Here is a 22,866-nt window from a genome sequence, read left to right as displayed (position 1 = left end):
CCGCTCCTCACGTCTATCCCAAGCCTTCTGCCCTCACGAACACCTCAGCCGCCTCCGCTGTCTCGAAATAAAAGTCTTTGGCATCATACATCACCCTCAGCTTCGCCGGGTATACCATACCAAATCGCACCTCCTTTGTATACAGTGCTGCCTTCACTCGCCCGAACGCCGCTCGTCTTTTTGCCAACTCCACCGTCAAGTCCTGGTAGATCCGAACTCCAGCACCATCCCACTGCACCTCGTGCTTCTGCTTCGCCCAGCTTAACACCTTCTCCTTCATGCAGTACTTATGGAAGCAGATAAGTACTGCTCTTGGCGGCTCATTCACTTTGGGCTTCGGCCTTAATGACCGATGAGCTCGGCCCAGCTTGTACCGGGAGGGGTTCTCACCCTCCCCCATCAGCTCCGCCAACCTCTTAGCGAAGTACTCTGTTGGCCTTGGACCCTCTGTCCCTTCAGGCAAGCCCACAATTCTCAGATTGTGCCGCCTCGAGCGGTTCTCCAAGTCCTGGAGTCCTGTTGACCTCCACCACCCTCTGCAGCTCGTCCCCCATCGAGGTGAGCTGGTCGCTGTGCTGTGACACGGCCTCCTCCACTTCCTTCATCTTCTCGCCCTGCTCTCTCACCTCGGCCGATATCTTTGCCACAGTTACCCTCACCGGGGCGATTGCCTCCTCCACCAATGACTTCAATGCGACCACCGTCTCCTTCCTCAAAGCCTCCGTGTGCCTCGCAAACTGCTTTTCCAGCTCCACCGCCATCACCTCGGTCGTCTTCTTCACTGTAAGCAGTGCGGCCCCACCATGCGGTCTGGCCTCCGCCATCTTGTCAGCACTTTTGCTGGTCCTCTCATTCAACAGCGAGCCCGCGTTTCCTCCCTTCCTCGACGCTGCTTTTCACATCCTTTCACGGCTTATTATTTTTCCATTTTCTCACCCTTCCTTCCTTCTTCAATCTCAAATTTCCTTAAAACTTCTTTCTCTTCTTTTGTGTATATCTCTAGAATTTTCCTGGGACCGGGCTTTAGTCTTCTTATCACATTCTAGGCGGGAGCCATCCGATGTGGGACATCTCACCTACATCGCACCCTGGCTTCGGGCCTGCAGCCTCGGCCTCCGTTTGGCTCCGCCCCCGCTGCTCCTTCCAAGCTCCCAGGGGAGAGAGAGAAAAAAAAATGTTTTCGCTCCGTGTTCTTTAAGCCCCCCCCCCCCCCCCCGGCCCTCAGGTTGTTCCTTCGGGAACAAAGTCGCGATCCCCGCTCCTCCTCCACGTGCAGCCGCTCCGCCGAACTCGCCGGGACCAGTCCTCTCCTCTCCCGCCCTTCCAGCCCTCCGACCCCGTTAAACGGAGCTTTGACGCTCTAACAGGGCGAGGGAGGCAGGGCCGACCCCGGAGAGGCTTAATTCTTTCAAAAAAATCAGCGGTGAACCCCCCGAAAAAGACCGCGATATCGCGGACCGGCGGGAGCTTCTCCTGAATGCGGCCGCTCCATTCGCGAACGCCACCGGAAGCAGAAGTGTAATAATTAACCCTTCACTAACCTGACTATGCACATATCATTACAATCCTCAGATTAAATCACCAGTCAGCTCTCCCCCTCAAAGGGGAAAGCAGCCTCTGGTCGTCTGGGACTTTGGAGACTTTGCTTTGCAACAAAGACCATCTCATGGAGTTAGTGGGCAGCCCACTCGAATGGTTTAGACCCAGTTTCAGCAACATTCGAAGCAGAATTTCATGCCCTTTCCTTCAAAGACGTAGCCAATTTTCCGCAGATGCAGGTTGGATAGGATTCCGGTTGTCCAATCTTGCCTATATGGTGCACATCTTTCTGGAATCTTGTCAACCCATTGGTTGTGGTAGCATGGATCTGTCAGAACTGCCTGCGAATGGATAGGCTGAGTTTTTCTTATTCGTTCATGGGCATCGCTGGCCGTGCCAGCATTTATTGCCCATCCCTAATTGCCCTTGAGGGGGCAGTTAAATGTCAACCACATTGCCGCGAATCTGGAGTCACATGTAGGCCAGACCGGGTAAGGACCGCAGATTTCCTCCCCTACGGGACATCAGTGAACCAGATGTTTTTTTTAATGACAATTGGCAATGGTTTCCTGGTCATCCTGATGTAGGTTTCCTGGCTGTTTAGCACAGGGCTAAATCGCTGGCTTTGAAAGCAGACCAAGGCAGGCCAGCAGCACGGTTCAATTCCCGTACCAGCCTTCCCGAACAGGTGCCAGAATAGGGGCTTTTCACAGTAACTTCATTTGAAGCCTACTTGTGACAATAAGCGATTTTCATTTTCATTTCATCATTAGACTTTTAATCCCAGATTTTTATTGAATTCAAATTTTGCCAGTGGTGGGATTGGAACCTGGGTCCCCAGAGCATTACTCTGGGTCTCTGGTTTACTAGTCCAGTGACAATACCACTATGCCTGATTGAATCAGTGCCCTCAATCACTTGGAAGTGAAAGAAACTGTAGCAGAATTCCTAAATGCGCTTTCAATCGCTCTCCATTTCCCTTTCTTCATTCTTCGGTCTGTCACAAGACCTCCAAATTTTAACTTCCTGTTACATTTCCTTCCAAGTCAAGGATCACCAGATCAGATGAACCCGTATTTTTAGATATCCAAAATTATAACTGATCCCTTTAAACTCTTGAATGTCCTTTTCAAACGATTTTTAAATAACAGTGAGAGATTCTCCAAGCATTCGAGAGCAATTGCAATTTTTTCTTAATGTTGCATCTTCTGGGTCAAAGCATATCACACATCTATAGGTTTCCATTGAGTTCCTCTCCCATTGGCACCAGATCACATGGGCATGTCTCCAAGTTAAATTGTTTATCCAGAGTCATCCATATTATTTTGAGTTAAAGGTACCTTTCAATACATAATCATCTCAAATTCAGCGTTCGCGACCCTGCAAATTGGCCTGTGGCGTGTTTTAATGAAGACAAAAATTACATCAGAGCAGAATAAATCTATCAATTCGGGCCTTGGGAAACACAACCCTCCATGTGAGTTTAAACCACACAAACCAGGAGATTAGCTGATACAAACTCCTGACAGTCCTGACTCTCAGCCAGGGCAATGCTGCTGCAATTTGCCTGCGAGTTGAAGGTAGGAAGATTATCCAGCGATTCTGAACAAACAAAGTTCAGAAGGTTGGAGAAGAAATTCATCTGGCTGGTGACTAAAACTGGCCAAGAGGAAACCGTCGCCACTTCTGCCCAACTGCACTGCAGGTGAAGCTCCTCCTGTGTTGCTACACAAAGTGAACTTCACCCTACTGAGTGTCTGAGTCACAATCCGCAACTCTATTCCCACTCGAAACAGCACATTTGGTGCAGAGCTGGTCCCAACCTCACAACATTCGAAACCCCTTTGCCAACAATGAAACACTTTTGAAATGTCATCGCTGCTGTAATTGTCGGAAACTCAGCCGCCAATTAACACAAAAATGGGTTGTCCACCAGAATGTGACGTAACATTGACCCGATTCACTTGTAACTCTTGTTCTGATTTTTCAGACATTTGGCAGCAAGAACTTGAAGAGAATCGGAGTGATCCTCCAAAGAGGGATCCTCATTCTCAGCATAGCCTGCTTTCCCTGCTGGGCCATCCTCATAAACATCGAGCACATCCTGTTGGCTTTCAAACTGCCTCCCGAGGTGGTGAAGTGAGTGCTTTATTGTCATTTTATTACAAAAGATAATGAAATATTAGGATTAGAAGGCCGTCCATGGCCCAGTGACAGGGGTGTGTTAGTGAACACAGAAGTGTTGGGTCAAGGAATATTAGGATGGAGGTTCCAAATTGCCTATTTACAGATAATTAGGGTTAATCTTAGCTGGACCAGTGTCAAGCAGAGACCAGATGCTTTTCTCAATAGAGGAGCAATGATTGAGTATTGATAATATCACTGGATGTTGAATCTGAACTCCCAGGCCAATGCTCCAGGGGCATGGGTGCAAATCCTCGTAATGCTGCCCATTAATACCTGCCGAGTTCACTGATGCCCTTTAGAGATGGAAATCCGCCATGCTTACCTGGTCAGGCCCACTTGCGAATCCAGATGCACGGCAACGTGGTTCACTCTCAAACATGCTCTGGGATGGCAAAGAAAGCCACTCAGTTGCATCAAACAGCTACAGAATAGTCAGAAAGAAATGAAACCAGACAGAACACCTGACATTGACCGAGGATCGGGGAATGAAAAAAAACGGCACAACCAACGTTGCCGACCCTGCAAAGTCTTTTTTATTAACATCTGGGGGCTTGTGCCGAAATTTGGAGGGCTGACCCTCAGACTAGTTAAATATCAGCCTGATATAGTCATGCTCACAGAGTCATACTTAAAAATGCCCCAGGCCCCACCACCATGCCTGCGTACGTCCTGTCCCACCGGCAGGGTCATGTCCATTAGCGGTATGGGCTCAGCGGCATACAGTCAAGAAGGAGTTGCCGTGGGGGTCCTCACCATTGACCTCATGAACCTCCCATTGTGCTGTGTGGCATTATCACTGTGCTCAATTGGAAGAGTTTTCAAATTGGCCATCCATGAGGTGCTGTGGACATCAGCAGCAACAGAACTGTACTCAACCACAATCTGTAACCTCGTGGTCCAGCAGCCCCCACCCTCCCCACTCTACCATTACACCGAGCCAGGGGATCAACCCTGTTTCAATAAAGAGTGTAGGAATGCATGCCAGGATCAGTACCAGGCAAACCTAAAAATGAGGTGTCAACCCGGGTGAAGCTACAACACAGGACTACTTGCATGCCAAACAGCTTAAGAAGCATGCAATGGACAGAAATATGCAATCACAGCAATGGATCAGATCGAAGAAGAAAGAACAAAAAGAACAATACAGCACAGGAACAGGCCCTTCAGCCCTCCAAGCCTGTACTGGTCATGATACACCCTTGGCCAACACCCTCTGCACGCCCTTGTGCTGTATTACTCTATACCCATTCTATCCATGTATTTGTTGAGATGGATAGGTGGCACAGTGGTTAGCACCGCTGCTTTACAGCTCCAGGGTCCCAGGTTCAATTCCGGCCTCGGGTGACTGTCTGCGCGGAGTCTGTACGTTCTCCCTGTGTCTGCGTGGGGTTTCCTCCGGGTGCTCCGGTTTCCCCCCCCCCCACAGTCCAAAGATGTGCAAGTTAGGGAGATTGGCCGTGCTAAATTGCCCCTTAGCGTCCAAAAGGTTGGATGGGGCTACTGGGTTCTGGGGATGGGGTGGAAGCATGGGATTAAGTGGGTGCTCTGTCCAAGGGCTGGTGCAGACGTGATGGGCCGAATGGCCTCCTTTTGCACTGTAAATTCTATGATTGGTGGGATTGCTGGATCAGCTCTGCAGTCCTGCCACATCAAGTCATTAATGGTGGTGAACGGTTAAACAACCCCCGGGAGGAGGAGGCTCCCGCTATCAAGCAGCACTTGCTTAGAATAACGTTCTCACTGACGCTCAGTGTGGCTGCTGCCAGGGCACTCAGTTCCTGATCGCAATACAGCCTTGTTTCAAACATGGACAGAAGAGCTGGACTCAAGAAATGGGATGAGGGTGATTGCAATTCACCTTAATACAGCATTTCACTGAGTGTGGCATCAAGGAGCCCGAGCAAAACTGGAGTCAATGGGAAAATGCACCACTGGCTGGAGTCAAACTTAACACAAAAGCAGATAGTTGTGTTGGTTGGAAGGCAACCATCTCATTCGCGGGACATCATTGCAGGAGTTCCTCAGGATCGTGTCCTAGCAGAGGGAGGGTGGGTACTCTGGAGCGAAGCACTGAGCAGGGCTAACTCCACCTCCTCCTGCGCAAGGCTAAGCCTAATGCAGCTCAAGGTGATGCACAGAGCGCACCTGACCAGAACCCGAATGAGCAGGTTCTTCCCGGAGATGGAGGATAAGTGTGAGCGGTGCCAGAGGGGCCTGGCCAACCACACCCACATGCCCCAAACTTGCTGGGTTCTGGACAGCCTTCTCCGAGGCAATGTCCAAGGTTGTGGGGGTGAGGGTGAAGCCATGCCCAATAATGGCAATCTTCGGGGTATCGGAGCAGCCAGAGTTACACATGGGGAAGGGGGCCAAGGCCCTCGCTTTCTCTTCCCTAATCGCACCCCGGAGAATCCTGCTCGGCTGGCGATCGGCAGCACCACCCACAGCTGCAGACTGGCTGGCAGACCTCTCGGAATTTCTCCACCTGGAGAAGATTAAGTATGCCACCCGAGGGTCGGAGGAAGGCTTCTTGGGTACCCGGGGGGCAATTTTTGTCGGCCTGTTCCAAAACCTGTTCGAGGCCAACAACGAGGAGTAAGTTACCAAACCAAAGGACGGCACAACCCCGGGGGGGGGGGGGGGGGGGGGGGGGGGGGGGGGGGGATGAGGAGACTGATTGGCCAATGTAAATTGCCCTCAGTGTCCAAAATTGCCCTGAGTGTTGGGTGGGGTTTCTGGGTTATGGGGATAGACAATAGACAATATAGACAATAGAACATTACAGCGCAGTACAGGCCCTTTGGTCCTCGATATTGCGCTGACCTGTGAAACCACTCTAAAGCCCATCTACACTATTCCCTTATCGTCCATATGTCTATCCAATGACCATTTGAATACCCTTAGTGTTGGCGAGTACACTACTGTTGCAGGCAGGGCATTCCACACCCTTACTACTCTCTGAGTAAAGAACCTACCTCTGACATCTGTCTTATATCTATCTCCCCTCAATTTAAAGCTATGTCCCCTCGTGCTAGACATCACCATCCGAGGAAAAGGGCTCTCACTGTCCACCCTATCCAATCCTCTGATCATCTTGTATGCCTCAATTAAGTCACTTCTTAACCTTCTTCTCTAACGAAAACAGCCTCAAGTCCCTCAGCCTTTCCTCATAAGATCTTCCCTCCACACTAGGCAACATTCTGGTAAATCTCCTCTGCACCCTTTCCAATGCTTCCACATCCTTCCTATAATGCGGCGACCAGAATTGCACGCAATACTCCAAATGCGGCCGCACCAGAGTTTTGTACAGCTGCAACATGACCTCATGGCTCCGAAACCCAATCCCTCTACCAATAAAAGCTAACACACCGTACGCCTTCTTAACAACTCTCTCAACCTGAGTGGCAACTTTCAGGGATCTATGTACATGGACACCGAGATCTCTCTGCTCATCCACACTGCCAAGAATCTTACCATTAGCCCAGTTCTCTGTCTTCCTGTTATTCCTTCCAAAATGAATCACCTCACACCTTTCTGCATTAAACTCCATTTGCCACCTCTCAGCCCAGAGTTGCAGCTTATCTATGTCCCTCTGTAACTTGTAACATCCTTCCGCACAGTCCACAACTCCACCGACTTTAGTGTCATCTGCAAATTTACTCACCCATCCTTCAACTCCCTCCTCCAGGTCATTTATAAAAATGACAAACAGCAGTGGCCCCAAAACAGATCCTTGTGGTACACCACTAGTAACTGGACTCCAGTCTGAACACTTCCCATCAACCACCACCCTTTGTCTTCTTCCAGCTAGCCAATTTCTGATCCAAACTGCTAAATCTCCCTGAATCCCATGCTTCCGTATTTTCTGCAGTAGCCTACCGTGGGGAACCTTATCAAACGCTTTACTGAAATCCATATACACCACATCAACTGCTTTACCCTCATCCACCTGTTTGGTCATCTTCTCAAAGAACTCAATAAGGTTTGTGAGGCACGACCTACCCTTCACGAAACCGTGTTGACTATGTCTAACCAAATTATTCCTTTCCAGATGATTATACACCCTATCTCTCATAAACCTTTCCAAGATTTTGCCCACAACAGAAGTAAGGCTCACTGGTCTATAGTTACCGGGGTTGCCTCTACTCCCCTTCTTGAACAAGGGGACATTTGCTATCCTCCAGTCTTCTGGCACTATTCCTGTTGACAAAGATGACTGAAAGAGCAAAGCCAAAGGCTCAGCAATCTCCTCCCTAGCTTCCCAAAGTAGCCTGAATCTCAGTACTCTCCTCGACAACATTGTATTTTTCCTGTGTGAATACTGACGAAAAATATTCATTTCGCACCTCTCCTATCTCCTCGGACTCCAAGCACAACATAGGGTGAAGGCGTGGATTTGGGTAGGCTGCTCTTTCCAAGAGCCGATGCAGACTCGATGGGCCGAATGGCCTCCTTCTTCACTGTAGATTCTATGATTCTATGGCTGAAAACGGAGGAAGTGCGACTGAGCGACCCTGTGATTCAAACTCCTGTCCCATTGGGAGGTCGATTCCCAATTTCCTCCAAACACCAGAACATCTGCTTGTTTCATTCTTTGGAAAATAAATAGAACTGCAGAATCAGGTCAGGGCAGCACCGGAGGAATTCAGCTCACCCAGTCTCTGCCGAGTCTTTCGACGAGCATTCCGTTGGCCCCCACTCCCCATCTTCCCAGATAGCCCTGTAATTAATTTTTCTTGATGAAATGTTTATCCAATTCCCTCTGTGAGGGCCACTATTGACTCTGTTTCCACCCCACGCAGCAAGATATGTGTGAATGTTGCACCACGATGTCAGTAAAACATCAGCGTTGCCAGGGTGACCATCTCTCCATACCAGGGGCGGGATTCTCCGACCCCACGCCAGGTCGGTGAATCGGCGGGGGTTGGCGTGAATCCCGTCCCCGCCGTGTCCTGAAGTCTCCGCCACCAGAGATTTGGCGGGGGCGGGAATCGCGCCGCGCCGGTCGGTGGGGGCTGGGAATCGCGCATGCCAGGCCCACCCCCGCCGGTTCTCCGGCCCGCGATGGGCCGAAGTCCCGCTGCTGGAATGCCTGTCCCTCCAGCGTGGATTAAACCACCTTTTGAACGGCGGGACAAGGAGGTGTGGGCAGGCTCTGGGGTCCTGGGGGTGGTTGGGGGGTGGTGGGGGGGGGGGGGATGCGGGCCGGTCTGGCCCCGGGGGATGCCCCCACGGTGGCCTGGCCCGTGGTGGGGGCCCACCAATCCGTGGGTGGGCCTGTGCCGTGGGGGCACTCTTTTTCTTCCGCCTTCGCCATGGTCTTCACTATGGCAGAGGTGGAAGAGACCCCCTCCCCTGCGCATGCGCGGGGATGACGCGCTGACGCTCCCGCGCGTGCGTCACCTGGCGAAGACCTTTCTGCCCCGGCTGGCGTGGTACCAAAGGCCTTTCCTGCCAGCCGCCAGAGCGCAAACCACTCCGGCGCGGGCCTAGCTAGAAGGAGACTTCCGCACCTTTGGGGCGGCCCGACGCCGGAGTGGTTCCCGCCACTCCATTACGCCGGAACCCCCCGCCCCGCCGGGTAGGGGAGAATCCCGCCCCTTGTTTTTCCTTCTTTTATTGAGTCCGAGATTCCATCAGGTCTTCATTGCTGTGGCACCACCTGTTGGTTCCTCACTGTACTGCCTGTCTTAGTTAATGTGGTTTGAGTTGACCTTTGGTGATCTCTATTCTAACCAACATCTACTTTTCTTACAGGTTGACACAGCTCTACGTGCAGTTATTCTGTGCAGGCCTTCCTGTGAGTAATTTGTCCTAGGTAACTGATTGGTGTTGGTGTCAGTATTGGACAAGTCCGACTGCAGAGTCAAACCTGGCTTGACAAATCCTGGACTGGATTCTCTGATTGGGAGACATATGTCTCTGAGACGAAGGGCGGGTTTCTCCGTACTGCAGCACCGGATTCCTGGGGCTGGATTCTCCGATCCCCGACGCCGAAGTCATGTTCAGCGACGGGGGCGGAGAATCCCCCCTGACGACGGAATCGGGGGCGGCGCCGCTTTCGCGATGCTGCGCCCCTCCCCCCCGAAAAGCGGTGTACTCTAGGAGTATGGCGCGCGCCGTATCCACGGCCTACGAGTATTGGCTGAGGCCCGCCCCGCAATACCCCCTCCCCGACCGGCCAAGCTCCCGACGGCGTGGGACTCTCATGGTCTCGCCCGTCGGGAGCTCAGCACGGCGGCTGCGGACTCGGTCCAGCGGCGCCACAGTCAGGGGAGGGCAGATCCGCACGCAGGGGTGGACATATTCGGAGCTGGGGACAATGTGGGGGGGCGGTCTGGGGCGCAGGAGCCGGCCAAAGGGGTGGACTATTTTGGGGGGCCGGGTCTGCAAGCGGCGTCCGCCATGAAGCACGAACTGCAGTGGCGCGACCTTTTCAAATAATAATAATCTTTAATTGTCACAAGTGTCGTGTTAAGCATAGTAAGATAACACGGGCTGCAACTGGATGCATCTTTACCTGAGAGATACTCCACACCTTGAAGTCAGTTCAATATGATTTATTGAACCTGTCACACAGTTAGCTCAATCTCTGTGAGTTCGACTCTCTGCTAACCTAGTGTGATTAATCTGTCTGACTGAACCAGACTAGCTCTTAGCCACGTGCGGTAGGAGTTATATGATATGTACACCCTGACTCACGCTGTAGATGTCACCAGTGGAAAGAGGTGGAGTGTGAGTGCCTCGTACCATTTATAGTGCCAAGTGTTCTGCCTGCTGATTGGTTATGTCCTGTTCTCTGTATTTATTAGCTGCCTGTTTGTATCATTATGTGCATGTCTGCATATCATGACAACAAGTAGGCTTACATTAACACTGCAATGACGTTACTGTGAAAAGCCCCTAGTCGCCACACTCTGGCACCTGTGTTCTGGGCATGCATGCGCAGAGGCCAAAGGAACGTTGGGAATTGTACTTCCTGAACTGCAACTGCTGACTTAGTTAAGCATTTTGAGTTTTTGTAACAGTAATTATGCACACACATGCATGCACATGTACACACAGCCACGGAAGCAAATGCACGCACTTAGAGTGTGAGACTACGACCTGTTCTGCCGTGCTTACCTGAATAATTTCCCATTAATGTTAGACAGGTTAAGACCTAGCCTAACTTCTACGTAACTACAGAACTGACCCCCAATCACTCACACTGATCTCCGGCTAACCCTTTCCCACCCGTCTCCCCTCCTGAACACCCCCCCAAATAACGTTCCTGACCAGCCGACTACCCCTGACCCAACCCAACCTGACTACACCCCTACCACCTACCTACCTAGCATGACCCGACCTGACGACCCCGCCACACACATACCAATTAATCCACCTGCCCGCCCATCTCGGCGGCATCACTCACCTGCCCCCCTCACCCACCTGCCAACCTCACTCATCAACCCACCTCATCCTCCTGCCAGCTCACCCACTTGCCATTCTATGAGTTGGCCACCCTTCTCACTTTCCCCCCTGCCACCCTGCCTTGAACCTGGGAAAGCTGGTAACATTCAGCAGGCCGGGTAGTATCTGTGGAGAGGGACACCTGAGTTCACATTGCAGGTCTATCAGGTAAGGGGTGGAATAGCAACCTCGATCAAGTCAATGGGATCTTCACTGTCAGAATGCGGCATCGCTAAAATTATTGGGTCATTTATCACCCAACAGTAATCTCCCTCGAGAAGGTGGTGGTGAGTTGCTGCTCTCTTGAACCACTGCAGTCACTGTCATATAGGTACACCCTGTTACGGAGGGAGTTCCAGGATTTTGACAGCGAAGGAACGGCAATTATAGTTCCAAGTCAGGATGGTGTGTGGGTTTCGGTGATGTCTTTCCTAAAGAAATTGCTCCTCCTGTCCCGGGGGGGGGGGGGGGGGGGGCAGCAGCGGGTTACTGGGTTGTGGTGCCCCTCATGGGCAGTACGGTGGCACAGTAGTCAGCACTGCTGCCTCACAGCACCAGGGACCTGGGTTCGATTCCGGCCTTGGGTCACTGTCTGTGCGGAGTTTGCACGTTCTCCCCTTGTGTGCGTGGGTTTCCTCCGGGTGCTCCGGTTTCCTCCCACAGTCCAAAGATGTGCCGGTTAGGTGGATTGGCTGCACTGAAATTGCTCCTTAGTGTTCAAGGATGTGCCGATTAGGTGGGGTTACAGGTATAAGCCCGGGAGGTTGGCCTAGGTAGGGTGCTCTTCCCGAGGGTCGGTGCAGACTCGATGGGCTGAATGGCCCCCTTCAGCACTGTAGAAATTCTCTGAAATTCTCTTTTCACCAGCACAGTCATGCAGTAGGAGGGCCAGACTAGCTTCCTCCGGAGTGAGGTTTGAACCCACAATCCTCTGACTCTGATGTCAGAGGGCCATGAACTGAGCAATGACCAGCTCAGTAATGCAGCAGTCAAACGTTTCACGTTCTGGGCAGTGACAGGTTGTGTGTGCAGGAGGACATCAATAGTCTGCAGTCAGATTGAACAGAATCCCAACACGGGTCCGGCTGAAACTTGTAGCGAATGTCTGAATGTAACTTTCTTTTCTATTTCACTAGTGATTGCTACACTGTCTGCTGCTAATTATTGTCAATGTTCTTTCTTAGGCAGCGTTCCTTTACGAATTAGAGACCCGATACCTTCAGAATCAGGTAAAGCCGCTGAATGTTGGAGTGTGAGTGTAATTCAATAGTAATTGTGGTGAGACAGAATTGTGATCCCTCAGTTTGATATTTCTTATTTCGATGATCAATTGCAAACAGGGAGAAGATTCATTGGGCGGGATTCTCGGTTCACTGGGCGAACCGTGATGGGGCGGGGAATTGCGCGTCAATCGAAAATCGAGGTCGGCGCCGGGCGCCCAATGGGATGCCTTGCTCCAGCGCCTCGATAGCGGTGTGAATGCGTTCCATGACGTGCGCATGCCAATTGTACAGTCACGGCCATTAGCATATCATTAACAGCCTGGTATTCCCGCCCCCGCCCCCCCCCCCCCCCCCCCCCCCACGATACCCCACCTTCGCCAGGCGGAATTGACCACCTGTGGTGTTTAAAATCGGGAAACAGGTGTGGTGGCCCATGAGGGGGGTCACAGAAGATAGACTTCCTCACCCTCCTGTACGTCGAGGTGTAACCCCAGGATCCACAGCTGAGGTTGAGGCGGCCTGCTGACTTCCACGCCCTGTTGCCTGAGATTATCTTGATGGGCGTCCCCTGTGGGGGCCTGGACCTGGAGGGTCTGGGCCTACATTCGGGCAGCACGGGTTTTGCAGTGCTGCCCTCCTCAGTGTGCGGGGCTGGAGATGTATCGCTCACAGGGAGGAGGGTGTCAGATGGTCCCCTAGGTGGAAGGCCCCTGGCTGCTCTCCTGCTGATCCTCTTTCCTTCAGGTGCCCTAGAGGGGCAGATTAAGTGAAATCCAGAAGCCCTGCCGTCCCCCATTGCTGATACCCATGGATTCCCACCTGTGCCTGTGCAGTTGAAGCCCTGCAAGCTAAAGAATGTTCATTTGGTGATTTCAAAGTGGTAACTGCTCTCAGCAGAGAAGTTAAACCTGATATCTTTCTGTAAAAAGGGTTCTTTTTTGTCTTATGGATGGTGCAAGGAAAGATTAAGAGTTACTTAGTGAGTACTGTATTCTTTGAGGGATTTATTGGTGTTGATAGTTGTTAAGATGTTTACTGTTGGTTTATTAAGTTTCATAAATAAACATTGTTTTAATTTAAAAGTACTTTAACTCTCTGTTGCACTATACCTAGAAAGTAGGCCCGTGTGCACCCCATAACCACAATCTATTAAAAGTTGTGGGTCAGGTGAACTCCATGGTACACTTTGGGGTTCTCTAAACCCTGGCCCATAACACCCTGGAGCGCAGGGAATGGGAATTTGATGATGCAAATGAAGGAAACTAGAACCTGCAAGTAGGCAAGTTCCAACAATGAACCGAGTGAGGGAAAGGGGAACTCAAGAAATACATTGTAAGCCATGCATGGACATTGGGAGAGTAGTTGTAAACTCTACCTTCCTGCTATCTTGGCCCCACGCCCTATTAGTTTGTTAAAGAGTAATTCAGCAATGGCTTTATTGTTTGTTCCACCTCAGGGGATCACCATGCCTCAGGTTGTCACTGGCGTCATAGCCAACATCATCAATGCTATCATCAATTATCTCTTCCTCTATGTGTTGGCACTGGGAGTGGAGTAAGTAGCAAATGAGTTTGAAAATTCATTTTTGAATTTCTGATAAATGAATCTTTGACTGAACAATGGCCCAGACTTTATTTAAAGCTGCCTTTAACATGCATACTTGTTTCTCAGAGGCTCGGCCGCTGCCAATGTTATCTCTCGGTACGTTCAAGCTACTCTCCTGTTTGGATACATTCGATGGAAAAAGCTGCACGTTAACACCTGGGCAGGTAGGTTTCAGAGGGGGTCATTCACACCTTGGGCAATGGCGTGTAATGGACAATATATAATTGGACCCTCAATTTATCCCCACAGTGGGGTATATGGCAACAAGATGGATATATAACTGTTCCATCAGTAACCTCAAACACAAACTTACCAATCACACATTGATGAACGATATAAGTGTTTGGATCCTTTACTGATGAACAACAGACTATATACAGAGTAACAGGAGAGCCCTATGTCCGCACGCTAACACGGGATTGCTTAAAATGCTCTGAAGGCACGTCACTTCCTGTGGTGATGATGTATTTAATTACATGCAAATTCAGGGATATGCTAATCGGAACTCTCCAACACACACATTAAAGCGACACTCACAACAAAACCCAGAGTCAAGGGGCTGGACTTTCCGCTGATCCACACCGAAATCGCGTTTGGTGCGGGGGCGGAGAATCCACTTTTACGCGGGAATCAGGCCCGGCGCTGCTCCCGGGCGATTTACGACTCGTGGCTGGGGGGCCCATTGCCAGAGGCCCTCCCAGTGATACTCCGGTCCCGACCGACTAAATTCCCCACGGCGTTGTTCTAACACGGTGGCTGCGGACTCAGTCCACGGCCGCCCTGGTGGGGGACCAAGTACCGGTGGGGGGGGCTTTATGGGCGGCCGGGGCGGCGATCGGGTGGGTTTGATGGAACGGCGCGGGGCGGATCGGTGGGACCTTCTTTGTTGGTCCAGGTCTGCCGGCTGAGTCCGCCATCGCGTCCGGCTCGGCCGCCGCTGTGCGCATGCGCAGACTCGGCACCGGACGTGCGGGGGCCCGTCTCCGCAGCCAAAGCTGAGAGGAGCCTTGCCAGCCCCCTGCTGCTCTGGCGTGGGGACATAGCCCCATTTTTGGAGAATCCAGCTCAAGGTTTCCGGTGCGGAGCGGGTGCATATCAGATGGCTCTCCTCCCAAGCGGACTCAAAATAGCAAATTAACCGTGATTCTTGCTTCAAAAAGCCACCCAAAACTCCTAAAAACCCGAAAGGCATCAGCCGAGAAGAAGCAGAAGAGAAGATGCCGGCAAACGGTAGCTCAAAGGGTCGGCGAGAAGGCAGAAGCGCAAGGGCCTGGACTCATGGTGAGAATGCCGACCGTGGCCATTTTGGACGGCCCCCTAACAAAGGGAAACCCGGGAGTGCAGGGGCGCGTCCACCAGGTATGCATGGGTGATCCCGCAGGAATGGGGGGGGACAGAAACCCCCCACCAGGATAGTCACCTGGAACGTAAGGGGACTTAATGGCCCAGTGAAAAGACCCAGAGCCTTCGCCCACCTGAGAAACCTGAGGGCGGACATGGCCTACCTGCAAGAGACACACCTGTGGGAGAAGGACAGATTACTGGCAAGGAAGGGCTGGGTGGGACAGACGTGCCATTAATGCTACAGGACGAGGGCTAGGGGAGCGGCCATGTTAATCAGCAAGAGGATGAGATTTACTGAGACCAGGACGGTTACGGACCCAGGGAGACGGTACGCCATGGTCAGCGGTGTCCTAAACGGGACACCAATAGTTCTGGTAAATGTGTACGCTCCAACTGGGACGACACAGACTTTTTAATAAAGACCATGGTGGAAGTCCCTGACATTGACACGCACCGACTGATTATGGGGGTGTGGTGAATGTATTGTGCCAATAATCCACCATTGTGTTTGTACCTGTGCTGTTGCCCTTGTATTTGTATCTGTGCTATGCTGTTGCCCTTGTGGGCTCCTCCTATGGACCATTGTATGGCATTATCCATAGGGGAGCATATTGGGCCTGTATGGGCTCCGCCCACGGCTCCTCCTTTTCAAGGGAGGTATAAAGAGCAGCCGACCTGTAGGCGGTTCTCAGTATTGGATCAGTCGCAGGCAGGCACTGTTCTAAGTTGATCAAAGCCACGGTTTACTTCTACTCCCGCCTCAAGTGAATTGATGGTCGCATCAGGGGGGGCGACTTCAACTGCATACAGGACCCGCTGACCGACCGATCAAACCCCAGAAGGGGGAAAAAGACTGGCATGGCTAAGGAACTGGGGGCATTTATGGAGCAGATGGGGGCGGTGGACCCGCAGACGTTCCTGCATCCGGGAGAAAAGGAATTCTCGTTCTTTACGCAAGTACCAAGGTATATACCCGTAACGACTTCTTTGCAGTGGGGAAATCGGTGCTTCCAGGAATTACAGGAGCGGAGTACTCCGCAATAGCCATCTCCGACCACGCCCCGCATTACATGGATGTGAGGTTGGAGATGGGCCATGCCCAGCGCTCCACATTAAGGCTGGACACAGACCTCCTGGCCGACAAGGCCTTCTGCCAGAAAACATCTCAGGCCATAGGCGACTACGTGACTAACAACCAGAACGGGGAGGTCTCACCCTCCACGTTCTGGGAGGCACTGAAGGCTGTGATCCGAGGGGAACTAAATAGCCTACAAGGCACGGAGAGGTAGGGAAGAGAGGGAGGCCAGGCCATTGCTGATCGATTCCATGTTGGAGGTAGATGAAAGTATTCCGAGGCCCCGACTGTAGGGTTGCTGGCGGAGAGGAAAAAGCTACAAATGGACTTTAACCTGCTATCCACTAGAAAAGCAGTGTACCAACTCTGCCAGACACAGGGGACCTTTAACGAACACGGAGGCAAGGCTGGCCGTCTATTGGCTCACCAGCTGAGAAAGCAGGCAGCCACGAGGGAAATAGCGCAGGTAAAGGATGGGAGAGGCAGACTGGGAGCAGAACCAAAAGAGGTCAATCGGGCATTCGAGACCTTCTACAGAGGGCTGTACACCTCCGAGCCCCCAGGCGGGGATGCGGGAATAAAACAGTTCCTCGACGGACTGGAAATACCAGTTGTGGGGGTAGGACAGACGGGGGGAGCTGGAAGCACAAATAGATCCGGGAGAAATCATGGAGAGCATCAGCTCCATGCAGGCGGGAAGGCACCGGGACCCGACGGGTTCCCGGCGGACTTCTACAAAACATTTGCACTGGCCTGGTCCCACACCTAAGGGACATGTTCGCAGACTCGCTGGCAAGGGGCACTTTGCCTCCTACGCTAGCGCAGGCCACAATTTCATTGATACCCAAATAATACAAACACCTGACGGAATGTGGATCATATAGACCCATTTCTCTGCTGAATGTGGACGCGAAAATACTCACAAAGGTCCTGGACAAAAGGCTGGAGAACGGCGTACCGGAGGTGGTCGCTGAAGACCAAACGGGCTTTCTCAAGGGTAGGCAACTCACTGCGAACATCAGGCGGCCCCCCCGGGGAGAGAACTCCATAGGTGATCATCTCCCTGGACGCAGAAAAGGCCTTCGACAGAGTCGAATGGAAGTACCTCCTCGAGGGGCTAGGAGCAGGATTCACTGCCTGGGTGAGACTCCTGTGCAATGCTCTCAAGGCGAGCGTTCAAACTAACACCACCAGCTCCGAATACTTCCAGCTACAAAGAAGCACAAGGCAAGGCTGCCCACTATACCGCTCCTGTTTGCATTAGCAATCAAACCCCTGGCGATAGCCCTATGGGGTGCGAAAAGCTGGAAGGGCATCCAAAGAGGAGACAGAGAGCCCAGAGTTTCTCTCTATGCAGATGACCTGCTCCTGCACGTCTTAAAGCCACAGGAAGGACTGAAGCAATCATGCGGATCCTGAAAGAGTTCGGAACCTTCTCAGGTTACAAACTCAACGTGGGCAAAAGTGAGGCATTCCCAGTGAACCCAAATGGGGGAGGGACAGAGCTGGAGGGACTCCTGTTCAAAGTACCCCAAAACAGATTCTGTTATTTGGGGATCCAAATAGCCAGAGACTGGACACAGATCCACAAGTGGAACCTGACCAGCCTGGTGGAGGAAGTCAAAAAGGACCTGCAGAGTTGGGGCGCACTCCCACTGTCCCTGGTGGGGAGAGTGCAGACGATCAAAATGAACGTGCTGCCAAGGTTCATTTTCCTGTTGTCATGTGAGAGTACCTTTAAGACATGGATGTTTAAGCAATATACCTTTAAGAAAACAGCGATGTCAGAGAGTGGGTGGAGCTGAGCTCGGCAGCCATTTTGAAGTTTCAGTTTTGGAGGAAAAGAGCTTGGCAGTGTCTTTGTTTGCAGTGAGCTGGATCTCTGCCATGAAAGACTATCTCTGGATCATTTGGGTGATTTAAACTCATAATAGTAAAGCCTTTAACCTGATGTGATTCTGTTTAAAGGTGTTAAGTCTCTTGGAAGTTCGAAGGACCATTTTGAGGAATTATTTACTTTTGTAATATTTTCGGAGTTATCTTTGAAGTAAGGGGTGTTAAGAGATCCGATGTTTATTTAAGATGTTGAGTTGAGTTCATGGAATAAACATTGTTTTGTGTTTAAAAACCCACGTGTCCATAATTGTAATCCCACACCTGGGGAACAAGCCGTATACTAGGAAAAGCAACAAATACATTAAAGGGAGAGGTTAGTTGAACTCCATGATACATTTTGGGGTTCTGAAAACGCCTCGCCCTTAACACTGTTTAGGACCATACCCACCTTCATCCCCAAGGCCTTCTTTCAGAACCTAGATAGCTTAATTATGGTGTTTGTGTGGCTGGTGGGGGTGATTTGGAGTCCCCAAATCAATCAATACTGCAAAGGAGGAAAATGAAGGGAGGCTTAGCACTGCCAAACCTGCAATATTACCACTGGGCAGCAACAGCGGAAAGAGTGAGGGTATGGGTGCGTGAACCCAACTTGGAATGGGTACAGATGGAGGAGGTCTCCTGCAAGGGAGCGATCCTCCGGGCCCTGACCACGGCAGCACCCCACCCACCTCGGTGAACTACATGTCGAGCCCAGAGGTAAGGGCCACACGTCGAGCAGGCTAAGACAGCATTTTGGGCTGACCGAAGTGTCCCCCATGGGCCGCACCCGCAGTAACCACAGATTGCCACCAGCCATGCTAGATGCAACGTTTCGAAAATGGAGACAGGACGGGGGCAACGCTGACAGTTAGGGACTGCTACGTGGAGCACAGACTAGCGAAGCTGAACGAACTGACAGAGGAATGAAAATTGCCGACAGGACAGGAAATGAGACACTTACAGATGAAACATTTCCTCCGCAAAAAGACTGTAGGATACCCCAGGGCCCCGGAGACCACACTATTCGAGGATCTGATGACCACGGGCAGTAAGGAGGGGGAAAATATACAGACAGCTACTGGACAGAGCCAGACCACCACTGGACGAGACCAGCCGGAAATGAGAAGACGAACCGGAGACAGAAATGGGGTGGGGACTCTGGAGCGAAGCACTGAGCAGGGCCAACTCCACCTCTTCCTGTGCAAGGCTCAGGCTCATGTAGATCACAGTGGTGCACAGAGCGCACCCGACCAGAACCCGAATGAACAGCTTCTTCCCGGAGGTGGGGGGTAAATTTGAAACGGCCAATCACACCCACATTTTCTGGGTTTGCCCCAGACTTGGCGGGTTCTGGACAGCCTTCTCCGAGGCAATGTCCAAGGTTGCGTGGGTGAGGGTGAAGCCAATCCCGAAAGTGGCAATCTTTGGGGCATCGGAGCAGCCAGAGTTACACATGGGGAAGGGGGCCAAGGCCCTCGCTTTCGCTTCCCTAATCGCACGCCGGAGAATCCTGCCCGGCTGGCGATCGGCAGCACCACCCACAGCTGCAGACTGGCTCGCTGACCTCTCGGAATTTCTCCACCTGGAGAAGATAAAATACGCCACCCGAGGGTCAGAGGAAGGCTTACTTACTGCATGGGGGCAGTTTGTCGGTCTGCTCCAAAACCTGCTTGAGGCCAACAACAGCCAGCAGAGGGAGAACCGGAAGTTCAGAGACGAGAAAGAACAAAAGACAAGTAGGAATGCCAGGGATGCACACGGGGAGAATTTGCAAATTGCACGTGGACAGTGACCCAGAGCCGGGATCGAGCCTGGGACCTCGGCGCCGTGAGGCAACAGGGCTAACCCACTGCGCCACCCTGCTGCCCTTTGTGGCACCGCCTTGATTCCTCGGCCTGCTCCATGCCTGCTGAGGCCTATGTCTGTTTCGCTGCCAATCCTTTCCTATCTTTCTGCCCTTTTTCTGTTCTATGAGTCCTGGCTCCCGGTTCCCCCCTTCCCCTCCCTATCCCCCCACTCATTCATCCCCCCAAAAAACAACATGGCTGAATCTGACAAAGGGCGAAGATCAGGGGGTGGGGGAGCAAGGAAAAGGGGGAGCACACCCTGTGGGAGTCACCACTGTTGTATATATCACATATGAGATGTAATACGGTAAGGCCCTGTGCTACAGGTACGGGGGTAGATCCCTGCCTGCTGGCTCTGCCCAGTAGGCGGAGTATAAATGTGTGTGCTCACCGAGCTGCAGCCATTTCGGCAGCAGCTGCAGGAAGCTACACATCTCTGTGTAATAAAGCCTCGATTACTCTCTACTCTCGTCTCGTCGTAATTGATTGTGCATCAATTTATTAAGCAGAGATTTTACAACAATGGACCTCCGCATCAAGCCTGATCGCCTGCAGCTGCACCCTCAAGCAGACAACGCCACGTCGGCCTTCGCACATTGGCTAGCTTGCTTTGAAGCCTCGGATCTGCGACAGAACCACCCTCAGAGGCACAGAAGCTCCAGATCCTGTATACGCGGCTCAGCTCCGATATCTTTCCCCTCATCCGGGACGCGCCTACCTACGCTGAGGCCATGGCGCTACTGAAAGAGAACTACACTCAGCAGACCAACAAGCTCTACGCCAGGCACCTCCTGTCCACGCGGCACCAACTTCCCGGTGAGTCTGTGGAAGATTTCCGGCGTGCCCTGCACGCCCTGGCGAGGGACTGTGATTGCCAGGTCGTTTCGGCGTTGAACATTCCGAACTCCTAATTAGGGAAGCTTTCGTTACGGGCATAGGGTTGGCGTACATCCGCCAGCGCCTCTTAGACTGGGTTACCCTCGACCTTGCGGCGACCAAGAAACTCGCGATCTCACTAACGGTCGCCTCCCATAATGTACAAGCGTACGCCCCCGACTGCACGGCGCCCCCCCCTCCTGGACACCCCATCGTGGACCCCACCAGCGACCGCCCCCAGCCAACCCCAAGCCTGCGCCGCGCAGCAGCCAGCCAACCCCGGGGAACCCAAGTGCTACTTCTGCGAACAGACAAAACACCCCCGGAAACGCTGCCTGGCGCGGAGCGCACTCTGCAAGGCCTGCGCGAAGAAAGGACATTTCGCTGCTGTGTGCCAGGCCCATTATTCCTGCACCCCCCACGTGCGACCCGTGAGCACCGCCATTTTCGCCCCTGCCACCCACGTGCGGCCCGTGGGCGCCGCCATCTTGCTTGCCTCAGGACACGTGCGTCCCGTGGGCGCCGCCATTTTCCCCGCCTCAGGACCCCTGCTCGTCGGGCACCTCATCGGGCCGCTCATCGCCTGCCGACGAGCCAGAGGCCTTCCAACACCAGCTACAGCTCGCCTCCATCACGATCGACCAGTCCCGGCCGCACAACCTCGCAACCGCGTCGACGACGGTAAAGGTCGACGGGCACAAGACATCATGCCTTCTCTGGCCTTCTTGACTCCGGGAGCAGAGAGAGCTTCATCCACCCCGATACGGTAAGGCGCTGCTCCCTTGCGGTACACCCCATTAACCAGAGAATCTCCCTGGCCTCCAGATCCCACTCCGTGGAGATCCGGGGGTACTGCACCACCACCCTCACCATTCAGGGTGTAGAGTTCAGCGACTTCCGGCTCTACTTCCTCCCCAACCTCTGCGCTGCCTTGCTACTCGGCCTGGACTTCCAGTGCAACCTCCAAAGCCTAACACTGAAATTCGGCGGGCCCCTACCCAACCCAACCCTCACTGTATGCGATCACACGACCCTTAAGGTCGACCCTCCTTCTCTGTTTGCAAACCTCACCCCGGATTGCAAACCCATCGCCACCAGGAGCAGATGGTACAGCGCCCAGGACAGGACCTTCGTCAGGTCCAAGGTCCAGCGGCTGCTGCGGGAAGGCATTATCGAGGCCAGGAACAGCCCCTGGAGAGCCCAAGTGGTAGTTGTGAAAACTGGGGAGAAAAACAGGATGGTCATTGACTACAGTCAGACCATCAATCGGTACACGCAGCTCGACGCGTACCCCCTCCCACGCATATCTGATATGGTCAATCAGATTGCACAGTACCGGGTCTTCTCGACAGTGGACCTGAAATCTGCCTACCACCAGCTCCCCATTCGCAAGGCGGACCGCCCCTACACCGCGTTTGAAGCGGACAGCCGCCTTTACCATTTCGGCGTCACTAATGGGGTCTCGGTCTTCCAACGGGAGATGGACCGAATGGTTGATCGGTACGGATTGCGGGCCACCTTCCCGTACCTAGATAACGTCACCATCTGCGGCCACGACCAGCAGGACCATGACACTAACCTTTCCAAATTCCTCCACACCGCCAAACTCCTCAACCTAACTTACAACAAGGAGAAGTGTGTGTTCAGCACGAACCGATTATCCATCCTCGGCTGTAAATGCTGTAAATTGGAGTTCTTGGGCCCGACCCTGATCGCATCCTCCCCCTCATGGAACTCCCCCTCTCCCACTGCCCCAAGGCCCTCAAACGATGCCTGGGGTTCTTCCCATACTACACCCAGTGGGTCCCTAACTATGCGGACAAGGCCCGCCCACCCATTCACT

At 52.6% G+C, this 22,866-nt stretch overlaps 1 protein-coding gene across 1 annotated transcript in view; it reads left to right on the top strand.

Moving 5' to 3' along the window:
* LOC140387125 (multidrug and toxin extrusion protein 1-like) overlaps positions 1-22,866 on the top strand; it is a 67,375-nt gene that overhangs the window by 9,220 nt on the left and 35,289 nt on the right. Inside the window, exons 4-8 of the mRNA XM_072470137.1 lie at positions 3,530-3,678; positions 9,484-9,530; positions 12,367-12,407; positions 13,858-13,955; positions 14,073-14,170. Coding sequence (XP_072326238.1) covers positions 3,530-3,678; positions 9,484-9,530; positions 12,367-12,407; positions 13,858-13,955; positions 14,073-14,170 — 433 coding nt within the window. The remainder of the gene's footprint in view (positions 1-3,529; positions 3,679-9,483; positions 9,531-12,366; positions 12,408-13,857; positions 13,956-14,072; positions 14,171-22,866) is intronic.

This window comes from Scyliorhinus torazame, chromosome 12 (genome assembly GCF_047496885.1).
Source record: "Scyliorhinus torazame isolate Kashiwa2021f chromosome 12, sScyTor2.1, whole genome shotgun sequence".
Classification (NCBI taxonomy): Eukaryota; Metazoa; Chordata; class Chondrichthyes; order Carcharhiniformes; family Scyliorhinidae; genus Scyliorhinus; species Scyliorhinus torazame.
This window is presented reverse-complemented; position numbering and strand designations above follow the sequence as displayed.